Source organism: Phaethon aethereus (genome assembly GCF_964289735.1).
Source record: "Phaethon aethereus genome assembly, chromosome: 20".
Classification (NCBI taxonomy): domain Eukaryota; kingdom Metazoa; phylum Chordata; class Aves; order Phaethontiformes; family Phaethontidae; genus Phaethon; species Phaethon aethereus.
The window spans coordinates 6,348,118-6,362,409 of record NC_138596.1 but is presented as its reverse complement, the minus strand read 5'-3'; the positions used below and the strand labels follow the sequence as shown (position 1 = coordinate 6,362,409).

The following is a 14,292-nucleotide window of genomic DNA, read 5'->3' as shown; positions in this document are numbered from 1 at the left end:
CATCCACAGCCTTAATTGATCCTTTTCATCACCCAAGCAGTGGCTGAACAGAGCATGTGAAAGGGGAGGAGGGAAGGTGCCTGATCCACCCTGGGTGCCTTTGGGGATAGTGTGAGGAAAGGGAGTTAAACTCTTCCGTCTTGTACTGATGCTGCAGGAATGAAAGAGGGAGTGCTGGAGGCTTCAGAGAAGCAGAGAGCTGGAGACACAGACAAGTGTCCTGATGCAGCTGCAGGATAAAGAGCAGAAACAGAATATAGTTAAGGACATTTTGCAGCAAGTTGCCCAGCAATGGCTGCTCTGTTGTGGTGCAGAGAATAACTGACTCCACAACACTGGTGTTCTCACTGCCAGCAGGGACATACTTATTGATAAGACACAGGTTTTACATCGAAAATAAACATTTCAACCTGATTTTTTTTTGTGTGTCCATGGAAATACATAGAAGAGTTCACATTAGGGTTGCTTTTAATGTGATTGGACATTTTGAAATTGAAATGGCATTGTTGGTCTTCAGCCACTTCTGCTAAACACCTCCAAGGCTCCAGCCAGCCCTCTTTCAGTGACAGTGAGTCTCAATACTAGAGCCATGAGATTTTTTCAAATAAGAAAATAGACAGGAATAGCTTCCCCCAATGGTCTGCCTCACCCATCCTCTTTATCCTGTAGTAGAAACAAAGAAGGGCAAAAGTATCTTGCCTTTTTCCAGGTTAGTCACTCATACTTTTTTGTAACAGGTTTGGAATGGTTTGGGTGAGCATGTCCAAGGGAGCTGGATGTACAGATGTCCAGCATGTGCATAAACCTTGCTTTACACTGCACTCAAAGGGAAGCCAAACCAGTCTGTATGTTTCCCTCTGGCTTCTGATCGACTTCGCAGTCTAGTTCAAGGACTTGTATGAAGCTTCTGGCTTGGCACTACAGAGAAACGTTCAGCTTGAACATGAAACTTCACTTGGAATGGTGGCAAACAGGCATGAGATATGGGGCCACCAGATCTCACTAGGGCCATACAAAGGATCGTCCTGACAGTAAATTTTCTAGTGGTTTATCCAACCCACTCTGAAGGAAACCAAGCAGTGTGGTTTCTGCCGCTTCCCTTTCAGAGGGCCTTTGTCAGCCAGATAACCCCTGCAACGAGGAAGCATTTTCTTGCTGTGTAGCCTCATTTCCAAACATGTTTCATGTTAACTCATTCCCACAGTGTCCCCTGGGGGTGGGGATACCAAGGAATTAAGGGCATACTACCAGAGAGGCCAAAATGCTGCAGGTTCTTTTGAGGTCAGCAAGTGATGAGCTGTAAATACAACTATCGACATCTGCTGGTACAACAGCTTTGCAGGACACTTGCCAATGTGCCTCTCTCAATGCATCCTTTTTTCCCCTCTGCTTATAGCTGTCCTGATGTCACTGTAAATTCATCCTGGAACTTCATTTGAGGAAAGGATCTACTGAATCAAAAGCTTCCTTCTGCTCTTCCCCTTCCCATAACTTCCCTCAAGATGGCATCCGATAGCCCCGAGTCACTAATGACCTTGTGCACAGATTACTGCCTTCGCAACTTGGAAGGGACTCTCTGCTACCTGCTGGACAATGAAACTCTCCGGCTCCATCCTGACATCTTCTTGCCAAGCGAGATTTGTGACAAACTTGTCAATGAGTATGTTTCAGGCCTGTGGAGAAGCTGTTGTCTGGTTTGGGAAGGAGCTGGGAGCTCAGGGAAGCGGGAGTATAGTTCTCTAGAAAGCATGATAGGAAAGGATAAAAGGGGAAAAAAATGGGGAAGAATTCATAGGGCTGGTTTTTGCCAACTGATGCTCATATTAGAAATAAGGATTTGCATTAACTTCGGAAGGAAGTGTCTCCAGGGATTATTGTACTGCTATATATCATTCTGGTTTCTGTGGAAATCACCATTTCCACATAGGTAAACCCAGAGTGAAACAGTCACCGATTTTTCCAAGAACATCAATAAGCAACAAAAGCGCCTTCCCATTTCCCACTGCTGAAGCATTACAACTCCCTCAAACCGGAGAAGTAAGAGTGCAAAGTGCTAACAGATGTTAAATTTTAAGGCTATTGCTCCTATAGCTTTACAAAGCAACCTGTTCCTAGGGATTTATAATTTGGCTATCACGGTCTCTTTTGGCTGAACTCCTGCCCACAAAGTCTTAGCAGAGAATTTTCTGAAATTGAATTTTCTGAAAATGAAAAATCAAATTACTAGCTTTAAACATCTAGGGGAAAAAAAATCCTGGAGTCTGTGCTTGCCAGAATCCAGTTTGCTTACACACGCACATGACCTTGCACAAATCTTTGCCCCAGCTTTTCGTAAAGATTGTTAGTTCTGTGCAAGAAGTAGTAATACGCCAGCTCATACCCCAATACCTCAAAGGGTGTTCTGGATGATTGGGAGGGAGTCTGTGTGTGCTTACACACTCAGTCACATTGTCTCGTAACCAGTGAAGATGCTAGAGCTCTAGCTGAGTCTTTGTGTCGTGCTGCGCTAATGCTATTGCCACAATACAGGTACGTGGAGTTGGTGAAGACAGACAGCATCTTTGAACCCCATGAAAGCTTCTTCACCCTCTTCTCAGATCCCCGGAGCACCAGGCTAGCTCGGATCCACTTGCGGGAACAGATTGTGCAGGACCAGGACCTGGAGGCCATCAGGAAGCAGGTGGTATTTCACTGACAGCCTCCAGCTGCCACTTCGCATAGCAGCACTGCTGCATGGGCACCAGCTAGAATCCCAGGCACCCAGAGATTCCCAAGACTCCATCCTTTACTATCCTAATTTTCTTTGGGAGAACCTCAGCTTCTCCCTTCTCAGCTCCCAGAGCCACTGTAGGGAATGGGATGGGGACACTGGTCAGTGATATGTGGTCTTGGGCTCTCCGAGTGGGAGGTGTTGCAGCAAACAGGGTGGGCACTCTACCTGTGAAATACTTCTAACTTTGATTTCCCATCTTCCAGGATCTTGTTGAGCTCTACTTGACTAACTGTGAGAAGCTGACAGCCAAGAGTCTGCAAACCTTGGTGAGCTTCAGCCACACACTTATCTCCCTTAGCCTCTTTGGCTGCTGTAATATCTTCTATGAGGAGGAGAACCCTGGAGGCTGTGAAGATGACTGTTTGGTGAACCCCACTCGCCAAGTCTTGGTCAAGGACTTTACTTTTGAAGGCTTTAGCCGCTTGCGCTTCCTGAACCTGGGTCGCTTGATCGAAGGAGTAAATGTGGAGACGTTGCTTCGGCCTTTGGCCTCCCTTGCAGCTCTTGATCTTTCTGGGATCCAGCTGAACGATGTGGGATTTCTGACCCAGTGGAAGGACAGTCTGGTTTCCTTAGTGCTTTACAACATGGACCTTTCTGAGGAGCACATTCAAGTGATTGCACAGCTTCGCAAGCTCAGGTCAGCAAATCTGTTCTTCCTTGTTTATCCTTTTCCCACTGAGAGGGAAAGGTCTTTTAGGGATGGTCCTCTTGCCTGCTAATGCAGAGCCACCCACTGCTGGCTTCAAGTTACAAACTTTCCCATGAACAGGCTCATCCCTGACTCACTATACAGTCTGACATGTCTAAAGCTGGCCTGCATTTTGCTTGCAAAAGGACACCACTTAGCAGAAATTCCCTCTTGGAAAAACAAAAAACAACACACACCTCCTCAAAAAACCTGCATACACCAGAAAAAGCAAAAAACAACCCAAACCAACAACCACCACCCCCAGACAAACAAAAAAGAACAGCTGAATACCTGAGAGATGGCAAAAAAAAAAAAATACTACAGATATGTACATAAACTAATACAGTGAAAATCACACTGTAAAACTCAGTCCTCCAAACCACTTGTCAAACAGGAACATCCAGAGCTTAAGCCTGGCTCTGAGATAAAACTAGGAAAAATCTGTGAGCTCAGACAGCTCACTGTGCTCTGTGGAAGAACACCGTGCACGGATGGTGCAGCCAAGGCAAAAAGCAGTGTAAATAAATAGGCACTCCTGACCTAACAGTGTTGACAGTGAAATGACTTCCTGAAACAGAGTTGAGACAATTGCTATTCAAACTGCACAGTGGTATCAGGAAAGGGATCCAGGACTTTCCAAGCCAAAGCAAGGGGCCTTACTATTGACACGAAGGATACTTTGCAGTGGCTTTAGTACCGTCTCTACTGATGCAGACACTAGGGGATACCATGTTAACACAAGACCTAGGAGTCTCAGGGGACATCCTGCATAACATTTTCTAAATTGAAGTGCTTTAACTCCCAGTTATTTACAGCAAAACTTGGTCTGAAACAAGGAGAGGACACTTTTGTGAAGGGGATGTTGGCTTCTGTCTTAGGCAGTTTAGAAAAGAGTCTCCCAAGGGTCTTAGCTACTGCTTGGCATGCAAGAGCAGCCCCTCTCCTGTAAAGGACCCCACCTGCACATGATGGCTGCTCAGTTTGTCCCACCACTCCCTTAGCATCAGGGTTTCCCCACAGCTTAAGTATTTAAATACCTGAAGATAAATGAAATCAGGGCAGCGTAATAGCCTGGGCAGGGGGAAATAGAAGATTGGGGAAGCAGACAAAAATTTGTGTAACTTAATTTGTGGGATGAGGCAACATACGTTTCTGGGGATACAAAGATCCTCTAGTGCATCTTAATCACCAGCCAGAAATGCTCAGGTGGCTGCTGTGATGGAGCTTGGGAAAAGCAGTTCCTGAGCCTGGAGCAATTCCCTTTGTGATCTGTGGCCAAATGATTCATTGTAGTCCATTCTAAGTAGACCTCTACCAGATATCTGTGTGCTTCAGTTAGACACAGGGCCAGATCCTGGTGCCAGTTCCTACAGAACCACATTCCTGTATCTTGTGAAGGAAATAATAATAATAATAAATAAATAATAAAAAATAAATAATAATAATAATCACACTTGGCTTGTCGTCTTCCTCGGGGGAGAGGCAGAAGCCCCAGCTAATGCTTTCCAGGCTTTGAGCTCCTCTCTGTCATTTGCAGGCACTTGGATATCTCCCGAGACCATCTTTCCAGTTATTACAAATTCAAGCTCACCCGACGGGTTCTAAGCCTCTTTGTGGAAAACTTGGTAAACCTCACTTCGCTCGATATCTCAGGGCACACCATGCTGGAGAACTGCACTATCCCAAGCATGGAGGAGAAGATGGGCCAGACAAGGTAAGGAAACAGCAATTACTGAGGTCTGCTTGGATGAATAGATCAGTCAAAGAAGAATTAAGAACAGTTCCCTCTTCGAAGTTTCAAAATTCTGTAGGTCTAATTAATACTAAAAAGCAAGATACAACTGTTGCTAGTTTATCCTGACCCTAAATACTGGTATGGGAATCAGCTGTGATTCCTATATGTGACACATGTAAGGACTTTAAAGAGTAATAAAGAATTCATACTCTCTGCCTCCCATATATATCTGAAGAAGTATTTAAGTTGTTCTTTTCCACACACATTCTTTCAAGGGTCTCTTGCAGTGGTTTATATTCCTTCTGAAAGGATTCCAGAGCCCTTTATGCATTTTCTACACAAAACATTCTTGCCCTCATTGAAATCCAGGCTCTTCCAAGACAGAACGTTTCTACACTGAGACAATACATCAGTGTTCATAGGAGGGCTGAGTGTTTTAAGAACTTGGAATCTAAAGACATATTTTCCAATTTGATCTGGATACTGGACAGATCAACCTTTGAAAATCCTGGTGCACCTCAGTAGGGGCATACCTAGAGGTCCGTTTTTCCAGATCAGCCAAGAACTCTGCCCTCCTATTCACTGAGAACTTACTGAACAAAAGCAAATAAGTGGGACAGTAGTGGTTCCTTTCCACCAGAGCTGGTGAAAAAATACTGTCTCTTGGTTAATAAGGAACATGGCAGCAAAACCAGTGTTCTTGCATGATCACAGAAGCAGACTGGTGTGTCTACCAGATGACATGCAGTCCGGTTTGCAAATACTTTGCATCAGTGAAATCCACAGCCCTTTTCTAAGAGGAAATGTTCACCCTAGCTAGTGAACAAGTTCTGCCTGGGAAAGCTGCATTCTGTCTGTGAGAATTCTTACTGCTCTTTCTGTTGAGCATATTTGGCTCTTCACTCAGGATCTCTGGGGACGCATAGTGTTAATGTTTAGGAGAAGCTGACTGGCGTACAACTAAAGTGTAGCTGTTTCTCTAGTTATGGAGCAGTACAGTCAGAGTGAATGGAGAGCTGATAGCTGTCTCTGTGGCAGGAGATACCTGAAGAAACACGGTACCAACATGAGTGATCTCTGTGGTTTTTGTTTTGTGTTTTTTTTTTTTCCCCACCCTCAGCATTGAGCCAGCAAAGAGCAGCATTGCTCCCTTCCGGAGTCTGAAACGACCGCTCCAGTTCTTGGGCCTTTTTGAAACATCTCTCTGCCGCCTGATGCATATTCCAGCCTACAAGGTAATGAGGCTGCAAGAATATTGTCAGTAGGTACTTGGTAGAAGTTGAAAGAACATGAAAATTACAGGCTGCCAGTAGAATGAAGTTCTTAGAGTCTCAGGTCTGACAACTGAGCTCTGACCTTTCAATAGCTACTTGATAATGCAGGAAAACTACCAGAAAACAAGACCTGTACCCCACTTTTTTTTTTTTTCCCCCACAAGTGTTAAAAAAACATGCCTCTTAGAGAAGGATCTGCAAAAACCATCCTGGCTGAAGGATCAGGATGTCTGTGGCTACAAGAAAAGGGATTTAAGGAAAGAAAAGGAGTCTTACTTGTAAATAGCATCCTCCTGCCTCAAAGGTGTCATTTCTTGTCCCTCTGGGGTGAGAACTGACTCAACCTCTTTTCTCACATCCTGGGCCTAAACCTAATAGTAGGGTAAAGGGAAGAAGTTGTACCCTTTGACCTTCCAGATCTACCCTCAGAGTTCCCTTCTCATGTTGGTTTTCCTCCTTCATCATTTCTTCCCTGACTCTTTTTGTTCCTCCATGCCAGGTGAGTGGAGACAAGAACGAAGAGCAAGTCCTGAACGCTATTGAGGCTTACACTGAACACCGGCCAGAAATCACTTCCCGGGCCATCAACCTCCTTTTTGACATTGCCCGTATCGAACGCTGCAGCCAGCTGCTGCGAGCCCTTCAGGTAAAGCCCAATTTGCCTCACCCTTACAAGTGAAATTTTGCAGTCCCAGTCTTTTCTTCACACTGGGACACCCTATCAGGCCATTCTAGAGAAAGTTCCAGTAGTGCAGTGGAACTGGGTGCCTTCATTTCATAAGCATGTTCCTGCAATGCCTGGGCCACGCATTCCTTGCGGACTTGTAACAGTCTTTGCCCCACACAGCCATAACAGTCACTCCAAGACTCAACAGCAAGTCAGTGGCACTGAAGCTTCATGTTGCTTCTCTGCAGCTGGTGATCACAGCCCTCAAGTGCCACAAGGATGACAAAAACATCCAGGTGACTGGCAGCGCGGCGCTGTTCTACTTGACCAACTCCGAGTACCGCATGGAGCAGAGTGTAAAGCTGCGGCGCCAGGTCATCCAGGTGGTGCTGAATGGCATGGAGTCCTACCAGGAAGTCACAGTAAGAACGGCCCAGCCTCCTTTGGCTCCCACAATCCTCCTTCCCTGTATTAAGTCTTTAGCCTGGTGTTAGCATCTGGGTCTTCTAAGCCGCCAGGATGTGAGTGAAGGCAGACACCAAGAGAAGCTATTGCCCAGATCTGCTCCTTGCCTTCACTCAGTGATGAGGATTACATGCAGGGTGCTCCTTATCCACACAATGTTCTCTACAATGAGGGGAAGGAAGTGATGATAGCAAGGCTCCTTTTTATCTGATGATAGTGGTCAAAGGGTGTGTACAGCACACAGCACAGATGTCCAGCACTGACTGGGGGGTGAAAAGGGTGGAGGCATTGGGGGGGGGTTGAGTCAACAGAAAGAAACATGCCAACACACTGTGCTGGAAGCTAGCCAACATTATACGCTACGATGCCACCGGGTTGCAGAATGGCAATTGCTGCCTAGAGAGCTTACAGGCAGAGAGGAACTGGCTTGGGAAGTGATGGTCATTGGGTGACTGCGTGGCTCTGTGAGACTAGAGTGACAGGGAAGGAGAGGACGGTACTGATACAGCACGGCTAAAGCCAAGTGCTAGGTAGGAGGGTAACAAATTCTAGTGGTCGTAGTCAAGCCAGAAGATAGTTTCAGTACCAGGCAGCAAGGGAGCATGAGGTGATGGGGTCCATGTTTTCTTATCCACCTGGCCCAATGTTTGCTTCTTGACCCAGGTACAGCGAAACTGCTGCCTGACACTGTGTAACTTCAGCATTCCTGAGGAGCTGGAATTCCAGTACCGCCGAGTCAATGAGCTGCTGCTGAACATCCTCAACCAGAGCCGGCAGGATGAGTCTATCCAGCGCATCGCTGTGCACCTCTGCAACGCTCTGGTTTGCCAAGTGGACAACGATCATAAAGAAGCTGTGGGCAAGATGGGGTTTGTCATGGTTGGTATGGTCCCGAGGTGTCTGCTTACCCCTAACCCAGGCTAGCACAATTCTCTTGCAGCAGTCCACCAAATGCATCCAGCCAGTGATCCAACCTTACAGGAGGGAATGAGTGGCCCAGCAATGCTAACCTTTCCTGGAACTTCCCCTCCATGAGACATTTTTTACTTGCTTGCCAGCACTGGAAGTCACAATCTCAGAGACAGGCTGTCTGTGAGAGTAGGGAAGCAGTGTAACCTCATACCTTACCTCTTCACCACACCATATCATTTCCAGAACTAGTACCACCTTGTGACTAGCTTGTGCATCTCCCTGAGCTTGTATCAGCTTCCCAACTCATGTCAACCCATATCTCTCACCTTTTCAAAGAACTGCAGAGCGCACTGTTTTGGTGCGGTTATACCACATTCCAGACTTTGTCATACAGATCAAAACTGACTTGACTGCAAACTTGATAGCTCGGGGACTGTGATGTGGTTCAATTCTGTGCTACTTGCAACATTGAACATAACCCAATCCCACTGGTTTAGAGAAAGAAATACCAAGTAGGTTCTCTATGAAGGATCAAAATTGCATATGCCTCCAAATCAGCTGTAGCCAGCCCTGCAGTACTACAGCAGTTAGTTTTAGCTCTCTGGTTCTTGGACTGTTTCTCACTCTTCCCCTTCCTCTGCCCACAGACAATGCTAAAGTTGATTCAGAAGAAGTTGGCTGATAAAACGGTGAGTGTTTTCCCCAAAAAATGTATAGAATATTTTCTCTTAAGTCTGACTTAGGCATGGAGATCAGTCTAGAGTGCCAGCTCAACTTCTCTACCAAACACCAGACAAGACATCTCAGCTGGTGCTGCAGATTTCCTGTCCCAGGGTGGGGGCGGGGGTGGGTGATAGGGAGGCAAAAATATTAGACAAAAAAACCCACTTGCTGACAAGTTGAAAGTGAGTAACAAAGTTTTCTTACCTCTGGAGCCATCTAGGGTGATAAGAGAGAGAAAACACAAGTGGTTGGTTTGCACTGGGCTCCCACATCAGCAAAGCTCTGTTTCTGTCCCTTTCTCTTCGGCTCTGCAGTGTGATCAGGTGATGGAGTTCTCCTGGAGTGCCCTCTGGAACATCACTGATGAGACCCCCGATAACTGTGAGATGTTCCTTAACTACAGCGGCATGAAGCTGTTCTTGGAGTGCTTGAAAGTAAGTTCATCTGGTTTCCTCTAGACAAACACCAACATTGGCAGTGGAGATGCAGCTGCCTGGGCAGGATCCCTGGCTACGCTAATCTATAAGCCCTTTTTCCTACATTGCACAAACAGAAAAGAAAAAGCTTGTATATTTTCTTCTTTCTCACATCTATCCACCCAACCAGTAGAAGAACAGAGAAACTTACACTCAACACATCTTCCTCTTTCCTCATCTTGTACACAGTCCCCCTTAAGTAGAGCAGTAGTGAATAGTGGGTTCTCTCATTTCACATGTGTCTTTAACACTAAAGATCCCATTTGGCATCTGCTACAGAGCCGTTGCTGACTACCCAAAAACACTAAGCCTTTCTAGATGTGCTGTACAATCTTTCACCAGGGTTAGCTTGATCTCAGCTTCACTGTAGCCCTACTTTTGCATAATGCTGTTCTTTGCTTGCTTAGGAGTTCCCAGAGAAGCAGGAGCTGCATCGCAACATGCTAGGCCTCTTGGGCAATGTAGCAGAGGTGAAGGAGCTCCGCCCACAGCTCATGACCTCCCAGTTCATCAGTGTGTTCAGGTGGGTGCCTGGCTAACGAACAGCTGGGCTGGGGCAGGGTGAATGCTCTGACCCTCTCCTTCTGAATCACCTGGAGACTTTTAAACCCTTGGTGCATCAGCACCTCTAAATGATCTCTTCTCACTTGGCAGCAACCTGCTGGAGAGCAAAGCAGATGGGATCGAGGTATCCTATAATGCCTGTGGTGTGCTCTCCCATATCATGTTTGATGGTCCAGAGGCTTGGGGTATATGTGAGCCCCACCGGGAAGAAGTTGTAAAGAGAATGTGGGCAGCCATCCAAAGCTGGGATATCAACTCCAGGAGAAATATCAATTACAGGTGAGGAATGGAGAAGTTTGGCCCCCTCACCTAGGAGCCAGGATTGTCACAGGAAGCAAGCACTAACAGAGAAGAGGTATAGCCCAGCATGGAGGCTCTGTTTATAGAGTAAAGGAGAAACATCCTCAGGGACTACTCTTTAGTGAGGGTTTTACATCTTGCTTTGAAACATGTTACACATGCTGAAACTAGGCACCTTGCCTGGCAATTCCTATGGGAGAAGTGTGGGAGCCCAGCAGAATTTCTCCTGCATGTTTCTGGTGAAATTGCATAGTTCAGGAAACCATCTGGGACTGCCTAAGCCTTTTCCTCTGAGACTGCTGTCCTCTGCACCTCCCTAAGTCTGTTTGCTTTTGAAATTCGCATGGGTTGCTGTAGCTCTTACTCTTCTCTCAGGAATATTTAAACACAGTTCCCAGAAATCCCATCAAGGGTTAATACAACTGGTGGAATCCTCCAAAGCTTTTCCTGTAAGAGGGTAGCGGGTAGTCTATATTCCCATAGTGCTTGGCAGAGATCCAGAATGAATGGCATTCCAGTGCCTGAGCTACAGTATAGACACATTATTGTTGTCAGAAGAAACAGCAACCATTGCACGTGAGCAGCCAGCTTTGGCTGGGTATAATTTTGCTTTGGCCTCTCTACAGAAAGATCAGTGTCTGCTGAGTTTCAGCTGTCATGAGGAAATGACTGACAGAGGATGGAAATCAGTTCTTGGACTCAGTTGCATTCGCTGCAGCTATTTATCTGGGCGGGATGTTTATGCTAAAGTGGTAGAGCCTGCCAGTATTGCCGTGTGACACAGACTTAGTTCTTGATGCTAGAATCTTAGACATGCCAATGGATTTACTGCTATGGCATCTATGAGCACAGAGTTTGTATTGCTTTGAGTGGCAAAGGTGTTGAAAGAAGCAGCTCTTGGATTTTTAACAATTTCTGCAATGTTACTCTGCAGGTCATTTGAACCAATCCTTCGACTTCTTCCACAAGGGATCTCCCCCGTCAGCCAGCACTGGGCTACCTGGGCACTGTATAACCTGGTCTCTGTCTACCGTAAGTTCCCTTTTTGAAATCACATCCACTGCACTGTGAAAGTTGAGGGTGTGGATCTGAGCTTGTTAGCTGAAAAAGTCTTCCCAACTCAGCTATGTAGGTAGAAAGAACCTTCTTTGAATGATGCAGGAATGTCCAGGCAGCACAGCCAAACAAAAACCAATGAGACTTAGTGTGCAGGAAATTCCTTCAATGTTTTGACCCTTCTGACCATGCTCTTACGTTCTCAGCCATTTTGTGTCTGTTGTTTTCACAGCCACGGCACCCCTAGCAGGCTGGCTCCATAAAAAAGAAACGTTTTGTGGCTTCTCCTTCCCCTCCTGCCATCCTTTATACCACTCTTGTGAAGGTTCACGAGGACCTGTTTTACTCTTTTCTCTGCAGCTGACAAGTACTGCCCACTGCTGATCAAAGAAGGTGGGATTCCCCTTCTGAAGGACATGATTAAAATGGCGTCAGCACGGCAAGAGACCAAGGAAATGGCCCGGTAGGAGACCAATGCACTATTATCAAACATTCAATTTAGCTTTAGTTTTGGGGGTTTTCTACATCAAGTAAAGCTACCAAAGAAAGGCCTGTACTGATGTGTACGAGGGGTAAGAAGCGAACACAGAAGAGCAGGAAAAAAGAGGATGAGAACAGAAGACTAGAGAGGTGTTTATAGGTGGGCGATACATAGGGATCATTCAGGGTTGATGGATGCTGGGCAAATTGGTTATAGAAGTGGCTTGTTGGCCAGGGGAGCCACATGGCTAATTGCATCTCTTATGCCGATAGTCTCCATTCATCACTATTCTCCATACTTGGGTGAGCTCCCAGACTCCAGAATCATACTGGCCTGTCAGTAAAATTGCTGACTGCACAGTTAAAATGAGAGGATTTTTCAAAAGGTGGAGAGGGTCCATCACCTTTGTGGGCTTCCCCAACTTACTTTGTTATGTGACTTTCCTTTGGAGTCATTCTTTCAGAGTTTTAAAAGCCAGATGCAGTTTCTCATCATTGTCAAACTGGGAGCTGTAATTTCCTGCCTGCAGGATGAATATAAAAGAGAGGTGGAGATCAGCTGGGAATACATACCTTGTGGGTGGGCAGGAGGCATTCCCCATAGCTGAAGGGTTGCTAGATGCTGGAGGTGACCAAAGCCTGCAGAAGGCTCTCGCAGTTAGGCAGGTTGTGTATGGTGATGGGACACTGCAAGAACGGTAAATTAAAAGAACAGGAAAAGCAGGGACAGATGACAGCAGAGTGAATGACGAACATCTGTACGCATGTGTTTCTGATGTGATGCAAAGTCATCTGACAATCTGGATATGGGGATGATGAATGAACAGTCACATATGGATCTGGGTGTATACTAACATGACTTGAAATTCCAAGAGGATGAACTGTGAGCTCTAAGCTGCTTTTGTGGGGTATACTGGTTTTGACACAAATATCAGTTGATGCATAGCTCAGAAGAGACTGCCTGCTGCAAATAGCATACATTTACATAGATATCAAGCTGTTGGGCAGTTCTTATGTTACTGTCCCACAACTGTCATGCAATAAGCTTTAAACTAAACCCTCTCTCCTTATCCTTGTTTTATCCATAGGAAAGTTATAGAGCACTGCAGTAACTTTAAGGAGGAGAACATGGACACTTCCAGATAGAGGCAATCATCTAATGCCTCTTGCCAGCACTGTATCCAGCTTCTCTCTAATTCACTGTATATAGGGAGGACTCTTTCTTACCAACTCATCTGTTGGAAGGAAACTTTATGTGTGTGTGTGAGACCCTCAGTAGATGAAGGTGAACAGGGGAGGGGGGAGGGACTTTTTGCACAACAAAATGCTTTCCTTAAATTAGTGGACTTTTTTTTTGTTATGAAGTTTCAGGTTGAAGTTCTGTGTGTATGATTTCTGTATAAAAAGAAAACAAGAACAACTACATTATGTATCTTTTAACCTTTTTATTTTAGACCACACAGAGAGAGAGCCTCAAATGATCATGAGCTTGAAGACCTAGTTGTGTGATCGCTAGTGTGACATTTTTATTTCCCACTTCTTAGAAAATTCCCTTTTGCTGTATTGCATGAGGTCCTGTAATGTCTGCAAGAACACCAGTTCCTGAATCGGTATTGGCTGCTCAATGGGGTTACAGGCAATGATGAGTTATTTATTTGGTTAGAGAGGTTGGGAGACACAGTACCAGAGAGTTAGACCAAAAGGACTGACCTTTTTAGTGATATTTGTAAATGGAGGAAGTGGGGAAGAAAGATCTTCCAAATCAATTCACTCCCTTAAGCGTTTTTTATAGTAGACTCAAATTAATAGAAGCATTGCTAACTGTATGTGGGTCATTTGGAAGTAAGACATTCCTATTAAAGTCAAGAGGTCTATTTTGTCCCCCTTGGCAGTACAGTAGGATCTGCCAGCCCACCCCGCCTCCTAAGGTCAGGGATGACCAGAAAAACGCATTACACATCCTTGGCAACACAGAGCTTTTCTCTCTAAAGGAGCCTGTGCAACAAGAAAGAAGGTTTGTTCACAAAGGGCTACACATCTTCGTTCCAGTCCTTCACCACCTTTTTAGTTGTGTTCTATTTTATGGGGAAGGGCTAAAGTGCCAGAGAGCGTATTTCCCCTCTGCATAATAAGCTCTATTAAGCTCCAGTCCAGAGCGGCTTGTACCACTTGTGCA

General features: G+C 45.6%; 1 protein-coding gene across 3 annotated transcripts; it reads left to right on the top strand.

Moving 5' to 3' along the window:
* Positions 1 to 1,502: 1,502 nt before the first annotated feature.
* On the top strand, positions 1,503 to 13,262 carry ZER1 (zyg-11 related cell cycle regulator; the record flags this gene model as incomplete). Of its 3 annotated transcripts, none has more annotated exons than XM_082008977.1 (15): positions 1,503 to 1,660; positions 2,530 to 2,680; positions 2,977 to 3,413; positions 5,002 to 5,178; positions 6,320 to 6,434; positions 6,973 to 7,119; positions 7,389 to 7,562; positions 8,275 to 8,484; positions 9,165 to 9,206; positions 9,555 to 9,674; positions 10,124 to 10,239; positions 10,371 to 10,559; positions 11,515 to 11,612; positions 11,997 to 12,099; positions 13,205 to 13,262. In XM_082008977.1, 15 exons carry the CDS (start codon positions 1,503 to 1,505, stop codon positions 13,260 to 13,262), a joined length of 2,295 nt encoding a protein of 764 aa, XP_081865103.1. The 3 variants fall into 3 exon arrangements, with proteins under 3 accessions (XP_081865103.1, XP_081865102.1, XP_081865104.1); XM_082008976.1 differs by having other exon boundaries at positions 8,269 to 8,484; XM_082008978.1 differs by lacking the exon at positions 10,371 to 10,559 and having other exon boundaries at positions 8,269 to 8,484.
* Between the last annotated feature and the right edge of the window lie 1,030 nt (positions 13,263 to 14,292).